The 18,436-nt window shown below is 39.7% G+C and overlaps 1 protein-coding gene across 1 annotated transcript; it reads left to right on the top strand.

Annotated features, from left to right (window-relative positions):
* Positions 1-11: 11 nt before the first annotated feature.
* nhlrc2 (NHL repeat containing 2) lies at positions 12-17,859 on the top strand. Its single transcript, XM_063892843.1, has 12 exons — positions 12-207; positions 1,963-2,115; positions 4,757-4,806; positions 5,244-5,649; positions 6,950-7,071; positions 7,145-7,274; positions 9,185-9,278; positions 9,670-9,901; positions 12,801-12,923; positions 13,093-13,302; positions 13,485-13,698; positions 15,921-17,859. The coding sequence occupies exons 1-12, from the start codon at positions 45-47 to the stop codon at positions 16,181-16,183; spliced, it is 2,160 nt and encodes a 719-aa protein (XP_063748913.1). The 5' UTR covers positions 12-44; the 3' UTR covers positions 16,184-17,859.
* The last annotated feature ends 577 nt before the right edge of the window (positions 17,860-18,436 follow it).

Genomic DNA, 18,436 nt, shown 5'->3' with positions numbered 1-18,436 from the left:
CAGTGGTGAATTTACCTAGCAAGCTGGCTGCTGTTGATAGAAACATGGCGTCACAGTCCAGCCTCTCTACTTTATTTCCCATCCAAAGTGAGCTAGATTGCGCTCTAGATGAAGCTTCTACTCACCAAGAGAAAGAAGATCTTGTCAACGAGTATTTGAAAAAACTAGACGAAAAAGAGGATCTGAAGATACCGGATTTCGAGACAGGTTACACCATTTTACAGCCTTTAGCTCGCTCAGTGTCCCTCTTCATAGCACAGTTGCTCTACAGTTAAAGTTTGCTTACATGCCTTTACATGACTCGACATGTTCTCACAGAATAAAAACTTAACAGCCAGGGTTTCCTAATCTTTCCGCTTTCCGTATATAAATGCTTTGTTAACATGTCTTTTGCCACAAGTGTTTTAATACATTTGCTAACGTTAGCTTGTCCACGCCCTGAACAGTCAGAGAAGTGAGATCACGAAATTTAAGATAAGATAAGATCAAATGTACCTTTATTAATCCCCGCGGGGAAATTCAGTAGTTTAAGCAGCAACAGAATAAGAATGAAAAACAGGACAGGGTGGTTCACACAGGATAATAAAACAAAAATAGAGTGATGAAAATGATGTGCATCTTCATTCATCTCAAATGGGGAACTTTGGTTGTTGCAGAATTTGAAGCAATGCAAGGGCAGAAATATAAGATGATAAGTATTTGAAAGAACAGAGTAGGATGTACATGCATTGAAATGTAAACGTTTTACAAGAGCATTTAAAGCGAAAACGACTTAGTAAAGTGTCAGTGGTACTAGTAGCAGTAAACACGCCTGTGTAACACGTGTGCAACAGGGTGATAAATGATCTGATTAATTCATGTTACTCTCTGGTTATCTTCTGTTAAATTAAAGAGTAAAGCAGAATTTAGCATATTAACAGTAAGGCAGGCAGGTAGGCTACAATATGTTTCTCCATATGAGATACATGCCTAGTTTCAGGTGTAATAGTGAAGCAGTATAGTAGCATACTATAACATACTTTAAACATGATAGTACAACAATATAACACAGTATATTGTATAGCGTGGTTTAAGAAGCAACAAGGAATTGTTTCAGACAAAATAGAGAACAGCTGCTTTGTGTGGGTTCAACTTTTGCAGTGCTTCCTGTAGTGTGTTTTGTTGCAACAGTTTATCAGCTGTGCAAGAAGTAGGAAGTATAAGCATTTTCTTTGATATCTCAATCATATAATTGGTTATTGGGCAAACCCCTGTTTCTTCTGTCATTTTGAATGTTGTGTTTTGTATGCAGCATGTTGGCAATATCCTAACGCACCAGTAGATGGGGATGTATAGTACAACTTCAACAGCAGAATAACATTGCTGAAGGGGATTTGAATCAACCCTCAAAGAAGCTCTCATGACTATATAACAGACAGATTCAAATGTTTGACTCTCTTTATATATATTTGCTAATTTGGGATATAAAGTTTTAGAGTTAAAAGGGACCTGACATACAGGGGAAAAAACTGCAAAAAGATGTTGTTCACTTCGATTAAAGAAAGTAAATAAACCAAATTAAATGCATCAAAATTGACAGCTGGTAATCAAAAAACATATGGCTGTTCATATAATATGCTTCAGGTGATATTGAAACTAAGAACTGTTCTTCCAAAGGAGTTATTTCCTAGTATTAGAAGCTGAATTCTGACGCTCAGTATGCTGTCAAAATATGAAAGCAAATGTGTAAATCATGTGCATGTGTGACAAATGTTATCAGACACAATCTTAAGTGCATTGATGTACGTGGAAAAAAACAGACACAGTCTACAAAAAATGAGTTAATGGCATTTATACTTTCATAACAGGCTGAAGCTGTGAGCATTTCCAAGTCGTTCCTTTGAACCATCAAATTGCCGGATCTGTGACAAAACATAATTAATAGTATGACAGCATCATTTTCTACTCTGTGATTTCCTCCAGGCTTGGAATGGCTGAACACGGAGGGCCCTCTGTCTCTGAACAAGGAGCTGGCTGGTAAAGTGGTGCTGCTGGACTTCTTCACCTACTGCTGCATCAACTGCATGCACATCCTGCCTGACCTGCACCAGCTGGAGAAGAAGCACTCGGCCAAAGGTACGGACTAGCATTGGCTATAAAAATCAATCGGAAAATGTGAATCTTTGACGGCTGTTATTAAAATATTCCATTTCACACACTTTTTGATGTGGGAATATAGGACGATCTTCCCCAGTAGACTTCTCATCATCCTCTAACATGCTTTTGAATTATGCACAAGCAAAGGCCATAACGAATGATGTGTCAGTGAATTTATGAGTTAGGTTATGATAATGAGGGATTTTTTTTTTCATATTCATGTGAAGTCTGTTGTTACAGGGCACCTTGGCAAGCACAGTTGGCCAGGTTGATGTACGCCATTAGTCAGAAGGAAAAACTGTCTTATTTTGCCTTCCTATTATTTATGTATTTGGATTTTCTTTCTCTCGTGCTGAGTTGTGCACATTTCTAAAAGCAATTTATCAGATTGCTATAAAAATTAAAATACTAAAGATAACCAACTTTTTCCGACCCTCAAAACTTTGACCTGTCTGTGACACTCATCCCAAGAGCTTTTGTTCCTACTCAAGACAAAAATAAATAAATGCTCAGTAGTTTTATAAAACAGTTTTACCCTCTAGTTTTAAGCAAACGTAACTGAAACAGGGCTGATTAGTCAGTGTGTGTGTGACCATTTTAAGGCATTTAATGTATAATCATACCAGCACAGTGCGCATGGGATTAACTACAGTATTCATGTTCATGGAACAAGTAAATCAGTACAAACTGTGTCCTTTTGATGTGTTTTTAAGGTTAAAAAAAAAGCCTTTAGTGGCTTCAAAAGGAACTGTGAGAAATCAGATAAAGTAGGAATGAAATGTATGAGAGTGTGGAGTTAAAAAGAGGGGATTACCAAAGATCTGTAGCACGGCTTGAGGCTAGCAGCCTACCTAGAGGGTTCAATTTAACTGTGCCATGTGAATAGAACTAAGAAATGCTTGTTAAACCATAGCTATATCAAATAAAAAGGCCAATAAAAAAAGAATAATTTGCTCTTTATGTGAATGGGTGGAATAGTCAAAGTAGGTAAGTACATGCTCATTTGTCAAAGAATATTACATTTTTCCCTTTCCTGATTATTCAATAATGATAACAAGAAATCAGGATTGGGCTGAGAGATTAAGTATCCCTTCAGACAGTGCAGTGTGCCTCCATGGGTGGCAGCAGCCCATCAGACATCACAAAGGGAACACGATTCCAAAGGTATTAATGGTATTATGTGTCATGCTTCGTCACAGGAACATGTGTAGGTTCACTGAGGCTTAGGAGCTGCACTGCATCAACTTCTCTCCTCTTCTTGCTGGAGCGTACGAGGGCCCTTATCTAAACTGTGAAGAGACAGTAACTAAAAATATTTCCAAGCTGCAGACTCGGTGCTTACACGGCCCATAATTGTACCCTGCTGTCGTTCACTGTATGGCGCTTTATATAGCCACTCCATGTAAAGCATCACATCCTGCTGGCCCTTTACGGGATCATCTGAGGAAGCTGTGCAGCTTTTAATACGCAGAGCACATATACTGCACCGCCGCCACACATTATCGCACTCGCCTTATCTTTGGCACTGCTGTGGGTACATTCTGTTTGCTGCTCTGGTCAGTGAGGTGTGGGAGCCACCCTGTACAGTCACTCCCACAGACCCCATAACCCCCCCCTCCCAAAAAAAGCACCCACCCATCGTCACTGCAGTCTGTGCTGCTGCTGTACCGCTTGGCAGAGGCCGTGGGTGATGAAATCCTCTGCAGATGGTGCGAGTCCAAATGTTGTTGAGGGTGGTTCAGTGATGTGAGTTTATGGAAAAGGGAGGACCTGTGTCTGCTTTATTTCCACTGGACAGGTCTGTGTTTTTGTGGAAAAAAGTCATTATAGAAAATACAAGGTTGTAGTTCTGAGTGCTTTAAATAAAGTAGAGGAGCAAAATTAGGAAAGTTGTGAAAACTTTTTTCACAGTGGGTATGAAGCAATTATATGTTTTTGTTGTTGCAGACTGCCTCAGGTTTACATGGTTATAAGAGTGGCTGTGTTTCAATAGAAAGTCCCACACTGATTTAGTTAATTCAGAACCTTATCAAGATATCTGTTTGGTAACTTTTTTTAGAACCATAAAAGAGTTCGCAAACAAGCGTCACATTCATGCTTTTTTTTCACAGTTTGAGGCCATTCCGTTGCATAACATTGAAATAGTCCATCTTTATGGTCCCAGTGTCAAAAGGCAGTAATTCTGATCCATTGTTCTCATTGTTTGAACACATAATAATAGCGGTAATCTTCAAATACTAAAGAGATAGAACAGATACACAATTGAGATCAACGTATTGTTATGTTGGAGGGTCACTGACTTGATAACAAAGCAAGACCGTCATGGTGTTGAGTTAAAAAAATGAGTTTCTCTCTCCTTCTCCCCAAATATCTTTGACACATGCATCAGTGCGAATGAGGTCTGTGACCTTGTTGTATTTTTGTTATCTTTAACTTACTGTCACGCACACGCATACAAAGTTTGTGCTTTTTTGTGAGGAAAAAGAACGCACAAAATCCTGTCAATGTTTCCCAAAACTACCAGCTTTTATAGTCATTGAAGTCGAACCACTTACTGCACCGTTATGTTTGACCGTTTTATTTAGTCTTTGTCTCTCCATCTGTTTAATCCCCTATTCAGATGGATTGATTATTGTTGGTGTGCACTCAGCTAAATTCCCCAATGAAAAGGTAAGTGTTTTCATTGTTCATAGTCATTGTTACCCTTGGTTACGCTTTTCCGCTTGTGCCTCGTTTTTAATAGAATAATCTCAACATAATTGGGAATTTTAAATATGATAGCTTCATAAACCTTCATTTTGTTCTATGATTTGAGAAAGAAAACATTCTCAGATCTTCTAAATCATCCTGGTACTATGGATTTCTTATCTGTTCTTCATGAAGCTCCTTGCCATCATGCCGCTGATGTTTGTATTTCATAAATAAGTACATATTTCAGTTTTGGGCTCTTGAAAAGGTGAAACAAGGACTTTAATGTCACTGTGGACCCCTGGCAGTAAAATCGATAATAACAAAAAATTGTACCCTGAATTATTCATTCATAGTAGCCCTTACAGTCGGCAACAGATTTACAGCTCATTTTTCATGCCTGCTCCAACCTTTTGCAGGTCCTTGACAACGTCCGCAGCGCTGTGCTCCGCTATGACATCTGCCACCCGGTAGTGAACGACAGCGAGGCGCGCCTGTGGCATGACCTGGAAGTGTCCTGTTGGCCAACACTGGTCCTACTGGGACCCCGGGGCAACCTTCTCTTCTCCCTGGTGGGCGAAGGCCACCGCAACAGGCTGACGCTGTTCACTGACTGCGCCCTCCGTCACTATGGGGCTCAGGGTCTGCTGAAGACGCACACGGTGGGGATCAAGCTGTACCGGGACTCCCTGCCCCCCAGCGGGCTCTCTTTTCCTGGAAAGGTTGCTGTAGACAACAGCAAGAAAAGACTGGCCATAGCAGACACTGGGCATCACCGGATTCTGGTGGTGTCCTCCACCGGAGAGCTGTTACATGTCATTGGAGGTAAGAAGTAGGGAACTGGAAGGAGATATGCAGTTTATTAGGATTAAATGTCTGGTTTGGTTTAGTGGGATCACAAATGTCCATTTGGAAATGTATCAGTTGGCATTAAGACGGTTCCTGAGTGAGTGCAGTGGGTAATGATTGCAATAAATACTTAATTGTGGTTGCCCTAATAGCTGAAATGTTAGAGCAGGCGGCCCATATATCAAGGCTGAGTCCTTATTGCAGCCGCGATGGTTCAAATCCAACCTTTGGTGTTTGCTGAATGTCATCCTTTCCCACTTACCGTTCCATCTGTCCTCTATCTATATTAAATGCATTAAAGCAAAACAGGATCTTTAAAAAAATAACACTGAGATTTGCATTGAAGGGCCATCCTTCTATTATAATATGTATTTGAGTTTTGGATAAAGATAAAATAATATTTTAGCTTTGTGAAAACTAGTCAATCTGCAAAAAAAAACATATTAAGGCCTCATTGATATTTTGAGATGACTCACACGCCTCAACAGGAGCTTCATGGTAGACTGACCCCGACCAACAGAGAGGTTGGCAACAACAGGGCACAGTGCATGCTGGGAACTGGCATGGACCTAAGCGTGGACAAAATGACGGATAGAAATGCAGGATTTCTTTGCAATATTTTGGGATATTGACGCCACTCATCCCTATTCACACACACAGTAACAGGGGAATTCTAACATTTATATTCGCATAAGAAGTTGAAAGCTTCAAGATCATTTAAAGATGATACTTATTAGGATATGGACAGAAAGATAGATACTTTGGAAATGTATTTGTCAATCGCTACGTGACATGAAAGGCCACCCTTGCTCCAGCTGTAAAAGGACAAGTATGCTTTGTACGTATCCTTGGTATTAAGAATCAAAAAAACATTTTCCCTCTACCAGAAGTTTATGAAGGGAAGATAAAAAAGCGTTACCTGTAAGGGATTTATTTGAATTCGATATGCAAGGAATAATTCAAACTGCTGTTGCTTAGTTCCATTTCGGTGTCAATTGCACACAGGTCTACAGATACTTGTTAAATGCTAGAACATTTATCCGGTATAAAGCTTTGAAGATTCACACATTTCCCTTCAAAGCTCTAAAGCAAAGCCTTATCCATCTTCTGATCAACATCTATGTGTTAAAATGTTTCAGTATTTACAAATTGGTAAAGGAAAGGCTTTCATGCACAACATACTGAAAAAAGATTTCACTTCAGGGCTCAATATTACCTATAAGTGGGGAAGAGTAGCGGAAATGTAACATTGATTTGATTATCACTTCTGTCCCAGGGGCTCAAAGCGGGAGACAAGATGGTGACTTGTCTGAGGCATCCTTTAACTCCCCTCAGGGCGTGGCCTTTAAAGGGGACACTGTATACGTGGCCGACACAGAAAACCACCTGATCCGAAAGGTAGCACTCCAAACACACTTTAAATAACCTTTATTTATTACATTTGATGTTAACACCTTCGTCTGTGTTGCAGATTGACCTGTTGGAGGGAAGAGTCAGCACTGTCGCTGGAGTGGGTACTCAAGGCACAGACAAAGAGGGAGGGGCCCTGGGAACCCAGCAGCCCATCAGCTCTCCCTGGGATGTGACTCTCGGCACCGCCGGTGAGTCTCGTGGTCAGACTCGGAGCAAAACATTTCTAACACGCTGTTATCTTCCCCTCCGAGCATGCTTTGCTCTCGTCACCTTTCTTTGCATTCTTCATGCTGCCAAACAATCAATACGCCTTTATAGCAAGAGAGGGCAGGCTGACCCATTTTGGTCTCACATGCTTATCTTTGGGGGTTTGCATTTGGCAGGTCACAGCTTACTGTACTCAGATTGAGGCGAAGGGGAAGGATGCATCTACCACCAACAGGAAGTGACCACATCTCACACTCGGAATAAAAGACTGGGGTGTGAATTCACACCTTTTGGAGGGATAGTGTGCATAAAGTGCATCAAAATCAAACAAGTATAAATAACAGTATCGTTTAAGACAGTCAAAATGACATTGTATAAGCAACATATTATAATGATCCACCTTCAGTAAAGCTCTTCTGGTTGATGTGGAGGCCTCAGTCAGTTACAATAGATCCAGCCTTTTTAAAAACTGGCCCTTCATTATTGATTGACAGTGTGCACACATTGTTTAGGGAAAATCGTAAAGGCAAGTACAGTTATTAGCATAACTTTTTAATCAATAGAATCTCATTCATGGGGGATACTCACTAAACCTCTTAATTTTGTCAAATCTATGCGTTTGACTCATTTTGAGGACAGAAACCAATTAAAAGTTGAAACACAAACTATTTTAAAGTAGCTGACAATTTCTTCCCTATCATCATGAAGTCATCTAAGAGCTCCACTACTTCAGAAATCAAAGCCCAGTCCCTAAATGCTTTGCCTTTATTGTTTTTGCCTTGGGCATTCAGAGTTTCTTCCTTTATCTTTTTTAGTTTTTGTTTTTATCAAAGCAGAAAGCTTTTGAATAACTCAGACCGTTTGTCTCTAATGAAAGTGAAGGCCTTGTGTTGCCTTTAGGGCTCATTACCTGCATTCACACGGCAGAATCAGTCAGCAAAAATGGTCATACACAGAGATGACATACCAGCGGTCCTCAAACAACACAAACACACACACACCTCTCAGGTGATAGTGTATGCTGTTGCTTCATTGAGCAGCATTGTTCTGCTCTTAAAGCTAGAATAATAATCATGCACAACTTCAGCTTATTTCTATTTTAGTCATTAAGTTGCATTATTCCAAATATGTAATACACTTCTTTGCATCCTTTACTTTGTTATGAAGGTATTTATTTGTTTAAAATGTAACAAATAAAGACTTCCTTGACAATTAACAGAAAAAAAAGCTTAATCTTTCCATTTGAGAAAGTTATAATTCCAAGGGATTTTAGCAACATTTGCAAAAAAAAATTGAATGTTATTTGTTCTTCTTACATCTTTCTAGCCTCAGGTTAACACATTGTCTTCTTGAAGTCTGGGCTGTTGTATCAGCTGACAGTTGTAGTTTAATGTAAGCATGCCCTTCTGACCTTGTGTACTTTCCTAAATCAAACAAGAAGATGGTCGTTGACGGCGCTGTTTATTCAGCCTGTGGCGTGTACTGTACTCGGCAATGGTCACGTTACATTTCGGAGGTACGCTTCTTTCAAATATTTATCATAGTGGTTTGAATTTAAGGCAGCAATTCTAGATATTTTAGAGCCATTAGCACAAATATATTCTCATTGCACTCAGACTGTAAGCCAGAGCTAATCAGTCATGGTGACATTGTACGCAGCTTGATGGATGATCACCACATGGTCTGAGGATGTGATATTGGACATTTAACTGCACTGACATTGTCCGCTGAGAGTCCATCCAAACCCTATGCATATTCATGATTTAATAGCCATGTGTAGGGATGATTAAATCAACCAAATCAAGGGTACCCTACACCCTCTGGATCAGAGAGTGCTACAGTGACATTGCTGATGTCTTTGTGTGTGTTTGCGTTTCATATGATTGTGTAGGCGGATCTGAGGATAACGTGCTGTGGATAGCCATGGCAGGGACCCACCAGATCTGGGCTTTGTTCCTGGAGGATGGGAAACTTCCAAAAGGAAGGTGAGAGACTGGTGCATGACCATCATGGCCACTTGGCAGCAGACACTAATAAATCACCTCTCAGAAAAGCAAACTAAATTCATTCAAGAGATTAAATGAACGCCCTATCAGATTCAGAAACGGGTTTATTGCCAGGTAGGTTCGTGGAATTCACCTTGGTGTACAATTTGCATACATAAACACAGTCAAAGAAGAACATTTTTAGGAAAAGGACCATAAAGTAAAACAATTATTATTTAATATAAATACACAAAAACTACCTACAGTATAATATGACCTGTAAAAATCAAATAGGATACAAATAAAATATGTGCACTATTGTTATTAAAGTGGAACGCAAATGTGTTGAGGTCTTTTATCGTTCTCTTCCATTTTACGTACGCGTAAACAGTGAGTCCAAGGCGGGGACGTGCGTGCGGTGGGCAGGCAGCGGCAACGAGGAGAACCGGAACAACGCGTACCCGCACAAGGCCGGCTTTGCTCAGCCTTCAGGCCTGGCTGTGGCCCCAGAGGAGCCGTGGAGCTGCCTGTACGTGGCTGATAGTGAAAGCAGCTCCATCCGCACGCTGGCTCTAAAGGACGGAGCCGTGAAGATGCTGGTCGGGGGAGAGAGAGATCCACTGGTGGGTGTACAGCAGTTATTTCTTTCTTATTTGCATTCTAAGAAACTAGGCATAAATAACAATATAAACCCTTAGATACTTTAATTAACTACATAACAATTGACAAATCAGGGAGAGAGAGGAAAATAAAACACATTGATATTAACCTTGAAGATGTAGCTTACACATAATGGATAAAACATTAGTACTCATACGTACAATAAGAGAATTGTGCTTAATAAGTTATTGTTTTTCTATAATTTACCCATTTTTCCCATCGTTCAACAAAGATATGGACTTGGTTTCTGATTTTCATGGTTATTTTCTCCGTTACGTACTTTAATTTACTAGATTCTTCCATTGTGAGTTCATTTGGTTATTATCTTTTAACCAATTTCTTGTGATTTGTTGAATCATTTCTATTCTAATCACACGGCATTGTTTTTTACATCTGTGGCTTTTTTACTAGATACATCTTTAGCTTAGATCATGACATTTATTATACTGGTTTAGGAATTTTACATTTAAACAAACCAGCCACAGAGAACAAGGACAATATCAATCCCAAGTGACTGAATTTGCCTTTTTGGAATTGAATGTCCATAAATTATCTTGAACATACTTAGTGTTTTTCTTCCTATTTATGTAAAAATAGAACTACCTTATCTAATAAGATCTCAGAGGATGCCATGCTAAGAAATCCAAAGCAGATGGCAATAACAGAATAACCTCTCATGCTGTACCTTCAATGATAATATGACCTTTACCTGGCCTGCCAGCATCCATCAACAGCAAACACACACTGTAAAGCCTTCACAGTAATGCACTACAGAGACAGCCATAGAAAACACTTAGGCAATTATGAAGAGAAAGGTTGCACTAAGATTCGGATCGCTCCAAGGCAAGCACAGTGACTCCGGGCCATTTCTCAAAAGATAGAAAATAATGATGAATATAAAAAAATACACACAGCCATCCTTGTTCGTGACGCCTCAAGACGATTTTCGGGTTTGAACTTTCAGATCCTCACTGTTCTGCTGAAGGTTTTTTTTAAACTGTCACACCCTGGTATATTCTTGGAAAGACCCAAGAGCTCTGAAGCTGGTGGTTACCCTGAAGACCCAGGAGTATTTAACTGGACAGTCATACACGTAACACAAAAAACATAAATAACACATGGTTCATTCACAGTTGCTCAATTTAACTCCGAGGAAACGGTGTCATGAATTAAAGTCTGAATGTAGGCATTGCCTTGAGGGAAAACAAAAGTGTTTACTTGCTTCTGCAAATGAAAAATAAACTGACACATTTACAGAACCTAATATGTAATCCAGAAGTAAACGTTTAAGGACCAAATAAATGGAATTCATATTTAGTTCAGTTAATTGGCAAATGAAAAGGAGCAAAATCAATTTAACCGACATGTCATGCTAAATGAAATGTAGTTCTTCATTAATTCTGTGGTGTGCAGGTTTTATCTAAATGACACGAACACAGAGTGCGGGTGTTAATGGTGTCAATTAAACTTCCCTTTGACACACACTTGTGTTTGGCTGCCAGTTCGAGAGATTTTAACACCTCAGTGCTGATGCCGGCACAATACCGGGTTTTAGATAACCCAGTCAAATTCTGTGTTCTGTCTCTTTTAACTTCCTTCATCTTTTCATCATCATGTTCGGCGGAAGGCGAGGAGAATGTTTTTCCAAGTTGCAGCTCTTTTTGTGAGAGTTAAAGTTTGGATGCAATGTTCTTTCTTTTCTGAAGTGGTTGGTTTGCACTTTCAACCATTGAAGTGGCCCGTTTCAAACAGAGAGCATAAAGCTTTGTTTGTGGATCAATGAGAAACTTGGTTTTGTCTCCTCATCTCTTTTCCTGTTGTCCTCTGATTTCTCTTGAGAGAACTCCTCTTCTTTATACTCACTTCCGTTTTCCCAAACACAAATGCAGCCATTTTATAGCCTTAGCTTTTTTAATGTCTGTATTTTTTTGCATTTTATGCTCAACATCTCTAACAACAGATCTCTTTGTATGAGCAATGTGTTGTGTTTGTTTGCTGATCAAGCGGTACTTTTCCCCCCAGGTTTTCAGTTTGAAATTGATCACTTCCTTTACCAGCAGCTGCATCACAAGCTGAACCAGAGGTCACAGTCCTGCTGACTTCATAACAAACAGATTTCTTTAAAGATTCCCTTTTATTTCGGCCTCCATTGTTTTCTATCAAAACAAAATAGAAAAACACCTATGTTAAATTCTCATAAATGTTAAGAAAGCAAGTGCAAAAGCAAGTTACGTTGCATTCTCCTTCTCAGCAGCCATTGTTGAGTGACCTCTGCAGCTGTGGACAGTCAGATATGTTTCTGTTTATACAGCTGAGACGAATCAAAAGTTGTTTATTTCACAAAGTAATTCATTTATCTGTTTAGTACAGTTGGGCCTCAAACCAGACAACAGGACTGTTTTCATTGAAATGCTTTTATTTCTTTCACCAAAAACCTAAAATGTGTACTTTTAATGAGATTCTCATTCATGTTTTACTTCTCAAGAATGACTTGTCTAACTGATGAGCACAGTAAGTAATCCAGCCATTAGTTAAAGGTGATTCTAGGATTTCTTACAGATGTGGAGTATTTATTATGTTGTACCTGTTGCTGTATGAGTGATTAAGAAGCCTTTTTAAAGTAATAAGCAAAGATTTGAGAGGTTTCAGTTTGGATTTTCAGAGGAAAGCTCTTTATCCCGATGACTGAAAAGCTTCTTCATTCTTTTCCAAAAATTATAACAGTTTTGAATTTAGTTTGAGGCTGTTCACAAATTTAGAAAAGACATTCTGTTCTTTGACCAATGTTGAGTTTATACCTTATGTCGGATCACAAGGTACCGTTTTTGTGGTTAATCTTTGTTTTGATCTCTTTTGAACCAGAACCTTTTTGCTTTTGGGGATGTAGACGGCAAAGGGGTGGACGCCAAGCTGCAGCATCCTCTCGGTGTTGCCTGGTCCCCTGAACAAAGCCTGCTCTATGTGGCCGACTCCTACAACCACAAGGTAACTGTTGCATGTCACAAGGCTGTAGTTCAAAGCTGGAGCGTGTCACATTTGATGCTCTGGTCGTCATAATGCTTTCCTTTAGGGATATTGAATAGATACACAAATGATCCATCTGTTCTTGATCATCAACATACAATCTTGAACTTATGTGTCTGTGTTTGTTTAGATCAAAGTGGTGGATCCAAAGGCAAAGCAGTGTAGCACGTTAGCAGGGACTGGAGTGGCTGCAGATACTGTGGGCCCTGAGTTTAGCACATCCTGCTTCAATGAACCTGGAGGAATCTGCGTCGGAGACAACGGCAAAATCCTGTACGTGGCAGATACCAACAACCACCAAATCAAAGTGCTGGACCTGTCCTCCAACACCGTTTCACTGGTGTGTGAGAAAAGCTCTAGACTTGAGAAAGCTGTTTTGATTTTGTCCACATGCGTCTTATTAATCTACCTTGAAAGCTAGAGGAGTCCGTATAAAAGGTTACAGAGAAGTGCTCCACAAGTGCCAACAGCTTTCTCTTTGTTCTTCTTTAATCGAAACATCCAAATGTCTCTCCTGTCCAGTTCTCCATCTCCACAGACTGGACTGACTCAGTACCTTCAAAGCCTGCGGGTCCTACAAGAGCTCCCGAGCTGCCGAAATCCGCCGCCAGGAATGAAATGCCACCAGTGGTCGTGTCGGCTGGCCAGACTCTCGTCATGTCGCTCACTCTGACGCTTCCAGAAGGAACCCAGCTCACCGAAGAGGCCCCCAGCTGCTGGGCTCTCTCAGCTGAGGGTAGGACAATCGCTGTTACTAATGTCATGCATATCAAATTTGTATTCCGGTGTGGCTATTTCTCCATTTAATCCGATAAAGATGACTTGACCTTTGGCTGATCCTTACTCTGTTACATTTGCTGCGCCTGTCAAGTTTTCTCATAGTAGATTTACCACTTTTACTCGCATTAGAAACTATGGGTTATGGATTTCATTTAAAGGCTGACAAAGCCACTCCTCTCAATTATCGACACAGCTGTCGGCTAGCTTAAAAAAATCAAGAATTAAGAGCTGACTCATATTGAAACAAGAAAGGGGTTTCAAAATGAATTTACGGGCTACATACACACTTAGACACTGAGGCTTTTCTATGTAGAAGACATGGAAATAAAGGACCATGAGTTCGATGGGGTTCAATTATAGATGAGGCTTTAGGGGTCCATCTGTAGGTAGTAAGCTAGTTAGCCTGACATGCTAAAGTTTAAATATTATATAAGAGTTATTGGTTTTGTAAAGACACATCAAAAATGAATGCAATCTCTTTGGACACTGAGTGTGGCTTTTGCTAAAGCACAAGGCTTCAACATGCAGGGAAACTCAAAGCCTGCTGCTCTTGGCTCCTGCTCCTGCTCCTGGAACTACTGTTCAGGGGAGGGGTTTATCAGGCAGTCAATTCAGCAAAGACAGCGGGATTTGAAAAAGACTCGCTGCAAAGGTTATACTGAGAAGCAGTGGTTTGATTCAAGCAAGTCAATTACAATGAAGCCCTATTTCCAAACGTTTTAATTGGCCTTTTTAATGAAAGTGCGTTGGCATGATTCATACATTTGTAGCAAAGGCCTGGCTATTGTTTGCAATTGTTTCTAAAGGTTTTCACTTTTACGTGTCATCGACCATGCACCAACAGCCCTTTTCCGAATAGGAGCCTCTCAACCTCTCCTTCTCTGCTCTATTTTGGTCTGTGATCCATGATTCTGTCAGAAAATACTGGAAGTGAATGATGCTTAACCCTTCTGTTGTTCTCACTGTACAGAAAGTAATTCTCACTCTGCCGGCCCACGCCTGGGATTAAAAGTTCTCAGCTGGGGGATGGAGGAGTATTAAGATCAATCAGGGACTCAAAGGGCATGGAAAATGTCATTTGTATAGCTTAAAACTATTCAAAAGTAGGGATTTGTAGACATCATGTTAGTGCGGGGTGATGGCCTGTTCATTAGGTCTAAAGTGAAACTGTTTCCGTCATTGTGAACGTCGCAGCATGCAGTCAGCGATATCAGAGGGCTATTTTTAGAATGTTTCGATAAGACGACATGCCTTGGTTCACATAATTAGCTTCCAGGCTATGTTACTCGATCCCCCCCCCCGCTGTCCGATTATACCCCGTCTAGACTTACGTTGATCAGATCAAAGCAGTGGCAGGAATTTTAATGGATCAAGTTGGAAGTGCACGGCGGATTTCAAATGGTTTTTTAGTGGCTTTTTAGAACTAGCTACCCCGGGACCTTATGTTAGGCATCAGCTTCATTAATCACCGCTGGCAAGGATTTGACGGTTTCTCTGGCATAATATTTTTTCACAGTCCGTGTTCTAGCCTTTCCTTTTCAACTTTCATTCATCATTCAGTCGGCATGTCTCTTTAGATGTGTGTTCTGTTGCTAAAAATAAAGCCTGTGTTTCAATGAATGTGCGTCCTCTCCCGCACTACGACTGCTTCAGTGGGGTTCTGCAGGGCGATCTTGTAAAAGAATCCCTTTAGCAGTGCGCAGACTTTAGAGTACACGAGGTGCACCTTGCCCAGTCAGCCATACATTCAAATGGAGGACAAAACATTTGAAAATGTACATCCGCCCTTTCGGAACATGGCACATTGTGGACATAAGAACTGATTGATGACCGTTTTGGTAAACACGGACATGCCTCATATCGTATCGCGTTTCATTTCATGACATTCTGTACAGATATTCATGGTTCCCAGAGGATGCATCCTAATGACTGTGGTGCGCAATCAGTTTAACCTTTGACTTTATCCAATACTTTTGATTTCGTCTAGTGCTAATAAGTTAATATTTGCTCAATCGTTTACACAATTCCTGCTTAATAATAGCATAAAGACGTTAGCTTTAAGCTAAACAACCGGTCTAGTTTTGTGACTTTGCTTTATGAGCTGGATTGAATCAGATTGTTGGTTTTGTCCCAATGAGAGCATTAAGGCTAAGAAATGTTGTTTCCTGTTTTCCACAGGTAACGACTGGCTGCTAGATCAACCGGTGCTTTCTGGTGACATCCTAGATCTGTCGAAGCCGCTCACCATCTCAACCAAGCTTCCAGCAGTTATAAAGGACATGGAGAGCAAACTAAGCCTCACTCTGAGTGTATGGGTGTATTACTGTATGGAAACAGGTAAAGCTTGTATGATGAAAGCAGCCTCCTTCACCCAGCCTCTTCAAATAAGTGCCGATTCCCGAGTGGAGGAACTCACTGTGGCATTGGCTCATGTTTTCTAAAACCTCTTACATGTTTTATTCACAAAAGTGACAAAATCGACACTCCATGTGGTCCGTTTTACTTTAATTTCAGCAGCATCCATCCCAAACCCCTTTTTAAGTTCATATTTCTAGAACAAGAAAACAAAGAATGTAATACAAACTGGATTTTGAAAGGGAACTTCATTTGAAACTACTCTGAAACATAATGCATCAGTGCTGTAATGCCCTTTACTGTGAGTGACAGTTATTGGTAGGAATGCAAATAGTTACATCCCCAGGCATGTTATCAAGGATACACAGCAAATACAATGGCTGCCTAAATAATTGTGTCTATATGATGGTATATTTTATGCAAAAATTCCTACAAGGACAGGCTGAACTAGCCTACTGTAAAAAAAAACTGTCCACATTTTCTATTGTTATGTATTGTCACAGGACTAAATGAATGCAGGAGGTTAAATTTACCCTGTGGATTTAATAAGCAACTTATTAAGAATATTAAATCAGCAGTTGGTGATGGTGTCAGTGGGTTCTAGACATACAGAGTTTCTATCATTTAATGATGGAGGATTGAAAATACTTTTGTAGTAAAGCAAAAGCAGAAGGCCCGAATTAGTGGGCTTTTTACATTCAAAATACATGTTACCCCAAATTCTGGCATAGAAAGATTAGATGCCTTCTGTTCAAACATAAACTCCCACAAACACTAATGGAACTTTTTCTAGTCTCTTTTTTTTTTTTTTACGGGATATAAATGCAGCCTCTGCTTTTCATGCTAATATAGAATCATAAAGAGGAATAAAAGGAATTATGTCTTGCAGGGACTTAAATAAATAGTATCATTAATATATCAGAAACTTCAGGGTATTAAACAAGTTTCTCCTATTTGAAATTTAATAATATATTTCCATGTCTGTGTTGCTTTAGTTTAAAGTCAGTCAGCTTCATGGTGCCTTCAGGCGCGCTAATACAGCTTGCGTAAACATTTATCTACTGAATGTCACCGAAGACAGACCAGTCATTTGTAATTTACAAAGTTCACACTAGTATGTTAAAGCTTTTTCTTGTCTCCGCTCCATGTATGAGTGATTGTACTTATTAGTGTAATTATTCACAACACAAGGAGCCTTTTTGATTTAGAAAGAAAAGCTTCCTGTTTTTGATAAAGGAAGGCAACCACTGGTGAACTAAGGAACTGCTGCCTGTGCACTTTGAGGGATATTTAATTAAGGAAAACGTCTTAAAACCTCTCTAACAAGCATTTATCCACTTCATCTCCACTCCATACAAGGGAACAAAACATGAAAGACATGCTCTCAGTTTGTTTTACCGTAACACACTGTGCTTTTTCTTCTGTAATATACAGTAATATAATAATGTCATTTTCCCTACTGGTTTTCTAATTTATGAGCTGTTGTCAGAGTCTGAAAGTGCTTGGGTTGTCATTCCTGCCGTCACGTCTCACAGCATAATTCTCATTGTAGGAATTTTTTTATTTGGTTTGGAAGTGCCTTGAAAATATGGTGCGATACAGAGAACCTAAACTGTATCAAAAGCAATAAAAATCCACCTCTTTAATGGGAAAACTGTTTTATTCCCACCAGATATTTATTCCTATTTAGAACTGCGAAAGATTTAAGCTCAGCTGTTATATCCCTATGGTGTTTTTTAATAAACAACAATGAGCTTGACTAGCTGTTTGTGGGCATTGCATTTCTTGCTATTGTTTTCAAACGCTCTCTTGATTTCTTCTATTCTCCTAATGCTGCACTTTGAGATGCAACCTGAGTAAACTAAGTATTTTTTATCTGATCTTGTTTGTGTCTGGTCAGATTTTGCTTTTGCTGCAGTTCCATACAAATTGTTGTCATGCAACATAATGAGTATCTGGTCACATAGCATGACAACACTTCGTACATTTATATTTAAAGCAGCTCTGCCATGTGAGATACGATTAAAAGCTTCACTTATGAACTCGGTCACTCCTTTAATGAGTTCCAACCTCAGGAGAGAGACTTCCTGTTTACAAAATATCTAAAATACCTCACATTTGTCTCATTCTTTCATCCAGAAGCAGCACATTCCCCTGAGATTTGTATTGAGGAATGCCTGCTATAACTACGTATAGGTTTATTTAAATATTACAGCTTAATTGCAGGAACTTTATGTTTTGTTATACACTCTAGGAATGCCAAAATACAATTACAGAAGAAGAAACGGTTGAGATGTTAAGAGTAATGTCTTTTCCAGAGAAAGAACACATTACCACTA

The sequence above is a fragment of the Eleginops maclovinus genome, chromosome 10 (assembly GCF_036324505.1).
Source record: "Eleginops maclovinus isolate JMC-PN-2008 ecotype Puerto Natales chromosome 10, JC_Emac_rtc_rv5, whole genome shotgun sequence".
Lineage (NCBI taxonomy): Eukaryota > Metazoa > Chordata > Actinopteri > Perciformes > Eleginopidae > Eleginops > Eleginops maclovinus.
Note: the sequence above shows the minus strand (reverse complement) of the source record. Positions and strands in the feature narration are given on the sequence as shown.